Genomic DNA, 6,986 nt, shown 5'->3' on the forward strand with positions numbered 1-6,986 from the left:
CTAAGCACTCCACCCTCTCAATAGATGGTGTAAATGTTTCTTATGCGGTGTGTGCTTAGGGACCTCAATCGCTCTATTTATAGGCGTTTCTCATACCATCGATGAGAAGGAGAGTCGTGTACGCATCTAAATTTTCTTGGCCGTCGTCAATTTCAATTTGTACACGCTACTTCTGTTAACATGTATCATATATCTTACATGAACATAATGCATGAGTGGAAACCCAAAAGACAGAAAAACAACTGAACAAGTTGTCTGATATTGCTCTTGAATTGCCATAAATCTTAGGTGTTTCTTCATTAAAAGCAGTATTGTAGAGTTTAAGGTGATCAGGAAGATAGATGAATCCCAAAGTCCAAAATGTTCACCGAATTGAAGGCCACATTTTGGTTGTCATGTCCTTTCCAGGGCCATGTTGCACCCCTCATGAAAATCTCACACCAACTCACCAATTTTGGAGTCATGGTTACGTTTTTGACGACGGATTTGATGCATGCGCGCACAGCTTCAGCCGTTGTGGCCAGGTCAGATAACTGGAATAAGGGGATAAAGATCGTGGCGATTCTGGATGGCCTAGAACATGAAGAGGACAAGAAGGATCCGAAGAAAGTGCACGATAGCGTGAACAAAGTGATGCCTGGTTATTTAGAAGATTTGCTGAAGAAAACTAATCAATACAGTGGGAGTCATGACAGGATAAGTGGCGTGATTATTGATTCACCATTGGGTTGGATGATGGAAATACCTAAGAAGAAAGGATTAAAGGGTGCAGTTTTGGTGCTCCATCCTGGATGCTAAGCCCTAGGACTCAAGATTCCACAGCTTGTCGAGGCTAAGTTGATCGATAAAGATGGTAGGAGGGTTAACTTCTGTTTTAAAAAAATAAAAAAAAGATGGTAAGAAAATGTGTGCGCGCGCTCTTTTTTCGTTTTAGTTTCAATATTCTGTATATCAACATTTAATTATCAAAGGCAGAAGACTAATCTTTTAGATTGTCACGTTTAGAATTCGAGAAAGTTATTATATTAAGCAGGGATATTATCCCATTGTATATATCATGTAATTTTTATCATGGAAATATTATATTTATGGCTTCTGCAGGGACTCCATTAAAAAATCATCAGAAGATCTGTCACGCCCCGAAACTCGGGATTGACACCGGCGTTGTTTAACAATCACACGATCGAAACAACAAGCCTTTTGTAGCTCAGTATAAACCGAACCACTTTATATATCATAATTTCAACGAAATAAACATTGTCTTTACAATACCGAAATCCGAAAATGACAGAGTTTAATGCGGAAACGTAAACATAATAAACTTTAAACTTAATCTAAATTCCTCGAGCATTCATCATCCCCAGAACTGTTCGGAATTTTCCTCCTTGAGTTCTTCTTCGGGCTTATCTGGGAAGGGTTGTAAGGGGGTGAGTATTTTGGAAAATACTCAGTAAATGGGGGAATTTCGAACACCACATAAAATTTTATAACATTTTCAAAAACATAACATATAAATACAGCATGCTTTTCATAATCGTAACATCATATCCATAACATAATAATACTGCGATTTTTCACCTTTAACGGTTTACTGACGTCAGTCCCTGAGTTTTAATCCTCTAAGGGGGCGAGGCCATAAAACGGTTCTATCCCACCGTGAAAGGCCGTATGTTGGAATTTCACCCATTTTCAGGGAATTCTCACAGTGTCAAAACATAACGTATCAAAATTTCATAAAAACGAATATGCGGGAGACGGAGCTCGACCGAATTTTTTTTTTTACATCAAGAACCGAAATTTAAATTTTTAAAACAAGCCCACTTACAGCGTAATTGGTGCTAAAAAACGTGGATGCTTGGCTTCGGGAACTGGGTCGTTTCTCGTTCTTGCTCGGACAGCGTTTTGGCTTCGATTTCTGGCCTAACCTTGAGACGGATTTGGAGCAAAATTTCGGCTAGGGGAGTTGCTGGAATTTCGAGATTATACAGCAAGGGAATTCGAAATTGGGGTGTGGGGAATGATTAAGGGTGGTGGCCTATTTATAGGTGGAAGGGAGAGGGTTTAATGTGGCAGCCAAATCTCACGCATAAGGCATCGAAATCACCCGATTTTCTTACCATTTCGTCATCAAATCTCCTATAATTGACTCCAATTGATCCTAATCCTACAGCCTTGATTGGCTCGATTTTCCTTGGTGGCTAAGTCAAGGATTTGCTTCCAATTTGTGAGATTTAAATCCTTGATTTTGATTTTTTTTTTTTTGAATATCCATGAATTTCTTTATCTTATTTCCTTGTATCTTGCATGATATACAAATTGGTAATATTCCTACCCAAAATTCGAAATTTGCTTGCAAGGTGTAGATTTAACTGGCTTGGCAATAAAGATTTCAATATGTACCTCTTATTCTACAAAATCTTATGCTAAAAAAAATTCCCCTACAATTATTAATTGTATTTGAGGAAGATTTCGGTTCTCACAAGATCAATTTGCTGCAGAGCATGCCAGCCATGGCCATTACCGAGTTCACATGGTACTTTCCAGGAGACAAAAACACAGAGAAAGAAGTATTACTTGTCGTCAACGGTATAATTCATAACATGACGAATGCAGATTGGATTCTTTGCAACTGGATCCAAGAACTTGATCCTGCGGCCTGCAACTTAACGCCAAATCTTTTATCCATCGGTCCATTACTAGCTAAAGGCCAATCTGCAGGAAGATTCTTCCCGGAAGACTCAACCAGCCTAAAATGGCTTGATAAACAACCCAAGAACTCAGTTGTCTATGTTGCGTTTGGTAGTACATCGAAGTTCAATCAGCAACAACTAGAAGAACTGGTAAAAGGACTCGAGATAATGAACCGGCCCTTTCTATGGGTGGCTTGGTCTGGTCTGGTCTAACTGACCACTCGTACCCTTCTTACAACAAGTACATGAAACGACTGGCTAGTCGGGGAAAATAGTTGAATGGGCACCACAAGAGATTGTTTTGGGGCACCCCTCGATCGCATGTTTTGTAACTCTCTGTGGTTGGAGTTCAGTCATGGAGAGTGTAGGTACGGGGGTTCCTTTGGTTTGTTGGCCTTATTTTGGGGATCAGATGTAAAGTTGTATCTATGACGCTTGGAAAGTTGGTGTTTGGGTTAAGCCTAATGAAAGTGGGATTGTATCAAGGAATGAGATTAAAGAAACTGTGGATGAAGTTCTCTCCAGTATCATTATCAAGGAAAATGTGCTCAATTTGAAGGAAATTGCCAGAAAGAGTATTGATGAAGGAGGATCTTCTTTCGCCAATTTGGAATATTTAGTGAAGCAAATGAGGTGTTGAGAGCTACCAGCACTGGTTTTAAAGAATGTGTGTAAAAATAGAAAAAATAACGTATATGAGTGTGAACTATAGCAAATGAATAAGAGAATTATATTAATTTCAAAATGTACGCAATTTTCAGGCATATAACATTCTATCTGGCATATTTAAAAGTTTGTGTTCGAACATATATTAATGACATGAAACCTCATTGGAACAAAAATTAGAAATAGACCAAAGCCAACGTCACTTGAGATTTTTTTTAGGGAAAGAATTTCTATCTTGTCGCCGAAAAAAATGTATTATTCGTCATTAATAAGACGTATCAACATGCGACGAACACTCTATTCTAAAAACACCATCATTTTAACGTAGGAATAAATATCCCAAAGGGCCAAGAGATCTCGTACTTTCTTACGTATGTGACTGCTCTGAACCTGGTTCATCATGGCTCGATGGTAAACAAAGGCTGCAAAGGAAATGGGATAGGTTATGAACAAAATAAATAAAGTACCGGCTTTGTTTGGTTATGTTTCCGTTGTTTTTGGTGATTAAAATAAAAGTGATGAGTATGTAGCAGATGTTAAGGATTTTGAAATAATACAATTATAGATTAATCGCTTTCGTTATTAAATATGAAAAAAATTTGTTTTTCAAAAATATAAACAAACAAGTCCTTTGTGTTGGGTTAATGGATATGCAAGCATGATAACTTATATGAGAGTTGTTTGAGAGTTCCGAATAATGGTCCTGTTCAGAACCATTATGTGGTAGTAATATGAACCAAGCAGTAAAGCTTCGGCAGCAGTGATATTACTAGCTCAGCGCCCAAAGTAAGTCTGAAAGTCTACTATGAAATTGTTATAGGAGTGATGAAAGAAGGCAGGGAGCATAGAGGATGCATACCATGTCCACGCTGACAGGTTTCCCATCTTCTACGAGTATCTCGACTATCGTGCCAGATATGTCGGTCTGGAAAAAAAGATGCACCATAAAATGTATTAGATCTTATAGTACATAGAAAAGGTTATAACTATCATTTACCAAGTTATGGAAAACAAACTATTTTGCTACGAATTCTGGAGCTTAGAATCTTGGCACATAGAGCTCTTTTACTTCTATCACCAACATTAAAAAAAAGATAGGTGGTGTTCTGTTTTTCAACTCAAAAAAATCGAAGCAGAAAAATGGAATTTTTAAAGTTTCTCTGAATGATAAGATATGAATTTAAAAATAAAAATGATATGTAAAGGAGTGATATTGTGTCATGATTGAACTAAAAAGATGAAATAAATCAATAGGTTGATGAAAAACGTGGAGGTAAAAAAATGAGTAAAAAGCGGTGTTTTCCATTGTCGATTGATGCATGTGAGAATAATTTTATTGAAAATTTTGAAAATAATACTCTGAGTTTTGAATGTTGAATTTTGAGAAATTTAGAGTTGACTGGGTTTGAGAAACAGAGCCATATAGCTCTTACATGGTTCATTTTTCCCAAAGCTACCATTATCAACTGTGTTCCAGTAATCCTAAACTATGTGATATAAGAATGTAGGCATAAGCTGTGACACAATTTCTCCTATAAGCACTTTTCTCCATTGAAACCTCTTCCGTGTTCATCATGAGTGTGTGTCAGAAAGTAACACAATCAAACAGAGCAGCTCACCTCAATCTCATTCATTAGTTTCATGGCCTCAATGATACATATAACCTGTCCTTTCTGGATCTTATCGCCAACCTATAAAATGAGACTCGGAGTTAGAATTACAGAACTGTGTTACTGCATGAAGAACAAAAACAAGAACAGAAAATAAAATCACAGGGAGTATAACCACTATTAGGTGGCGTGGACTGAGAAAGTAGTGTCTAATTTTACCCAGTTCCACCGCTTAGAAGCCTACTCAAGAATTCAACAAGGAAAAAAAATTGAAGGTTTGAGCTGCGAAAGATAAAACAGTGTGCAAGTTCAAACAGAGAAGCCCACAATTTCAAAGTTCTACACCTATCTTTCTATTATTTCATTTATTGGTTAGCTGAGACGACTGAAGCATATATTACCAGTTACATTAAATTTTGCAATTTGCAACTCATCTGGATATGAGAGGTTGGTTAGAATTTAAGTATTTAACTGGTTGACGGATCTGATAAATTCTTGGGAACCAACGAAAAATGATAATCGTTGATATCGGCACCATTCCATCATACAACCACAGTCCACAAATTCAAAGCACGAGGTATTTAGGGGAAAGAATAAATGCAAATGCCATAAAAGAAAAGGCATTAACCTTCACAAAAGGTGGTGCACCGGGAGCAGGAGAACGATAAAAGTTTCCAGCCATTGGACATTTAAATGGAGGATGTGCTGATTTTGGTTTTGTTGGTGCAGGTGGCGGTGTTGGCATTGCAGCTGGAGTTGACGGAGCAGAACCCACAGACGCAGGAGCCGGAACATTTGGGTGAGGCGTTTGTAGTGGAAGCATAGCCTGGTGAGTAAAAGGTGATGGGTAAAAAATTGGTGCTTCAACCGATGGCTGTGGCAATGCTTCCTTTTTCCTGATAAGGAGTTCACAATCCATCTGCTTAAGCTGCAACTCTACAATATCTCTTGAATCTACAAGCCTAGACGCATCAGATAAATAAAAGATCATTTTTCAGAACCCAATCAGAAATTGATGGGATGTTTATGCAATGTCCTTCACATACCCAACAAGATCTGCCACTTGGCTCATAAAAGCTGAAATCGATGATGCATCTGGAACTTCAAGTTTCCTTTCAGATTCTTTGGCTAAAACTAACTCGAGTGCCGGAATTGAATTTGATGGCTTCTCAACAGCAACCTAGATAAGGTAGTGTAACCTTAACTCAAATTCAATGCATAAAAAGATAAATAATTTAGAACCAAAACCAAAAGACAAAAGGCAATAGTAGGTTCAATAGTAGCATATAAGTGTCATCTTACCTCACTGAGCTTGGCGTGGACTTTAAAGATTGCAGAATGGTTATGGGTAGGTCCTTGCTGGAATAAATGTAACATTAAGTTAAGGTGTTGCGGTAACAACAATCAGAACCAAACAAAATTCTTTATACCTTAAATTTATAGTGTGTGATAAACATGAAACATTTATCATTTAATGCAACAGAAACTGATAATAAACCTCTCTAGCACAAAAATGGCATCGATGAAATGCGAAGTTCACCAGAAAGCTAACCGAGGAAGCATGGTATGGTTGGATAAAGGTGGCAGATAAATCCGCAACAAACGCAGCACATAAAAATACGGATCATATATTTGACAAAGACATAAAATTCAGCGCACGCAAGCAAGCAAAATCTGAGCTCCAATATCACAAAGATCACAAACAAAATGTGCTACAAAGATGTGGGAATTGAGTCTAACGGCAGTAAAAGAAGCACCCCAATAACAACGAGAACCTGCAATGGAACGATCACTGAGCTGGAATCGGATCGAGAAAACGAAGCAGTACAATGTCTGCTGCCAGCAGTCCTGGAATGCGACGAATCAGATAACAAAGGCGAGATCTTCGGACACGGAACGCTAAAAGAAGCCATGGACGATCAAATTTGGGTGAATATCTGGACAAAAATGGTAAGGTTTTTGTAGAGAGAAATAAGCGATGAATTTGAAGAGAAATCAGCAGGAAAAAAAAAAAAAAAAA

General features: G+C 37.8%; 1 protein-coding gene and 1 pseudogene across 2 annotated transcripts; one reads left to right on the plus strand and one right to left on the minus strand.

Annotated features, from left to right (window-relative positions):
• Positions 1–341: 341 nt before the first annotated feature.
• On the plus strand, positions 342–3,372 carry LOC140967845 (UDP-glycosyltransferase 83A1-like; annotated as a pseudogene).
• Positions 3,373–3,441: 69 nt separating this feature from the next.
• On the minus strand, positions 3,442–6,980 carry LOC140967846 (biotin carboxyl carrier protein of acetyl-CoA carboxylase 2, chloroplastic-like). Of its 2 annotated transcripts, none has more exons than XM_073428618.1 (7): positions 6,736–6,980; positions 6,269–6,325; positions 6,013–6,146; positions 5,595–5,928; positions 4,976–5,047; positions 4,216–4,281; positions 3,442–3,778 (listed from the first exon to the last, which is right to left on the minus strand). In XM_073428618.1, the coding sequence occupies exons 1-7, from the start codon at positions 6,877–6,879 to the stop codon at positions 3,755–3,757; spliced, it is 831 nt and encodes a 276-aa protein (XP_073284719.1). In that variant the 5' UTR covers positions 6,880–6,980; the 3' UTR covers positions 3,442–3,754. The 2 variants fall into 2 exon arrangements, with proteins under 2 accessions (XP_073284719.1, XP_073284720.1); XM_073428619.1 differs by having other exon boundaries at positions 3,445–3,778; positions 6,742–6,980.
• Between the last annotated feature and the right edge of the window lie 6 nt (positions 6,981–6,986).

This window comes from Primulina huaijiensis, unplaced genomic scaffold (genome assembly GCF_012295235.1).
Source record: "Primulina huaijiensis isolate GDHJ02 unplaced genomic scaffold, ASM1229523v2 scaffold28871, whole genome shotgun sequence".
Lineage (NCBI taxonomy): Eukaryota > Viridiplantae > Streptophyta > Magnoliopsida > Lamiales > Gesneriaceae > Primulina > Primulina huaijiensis.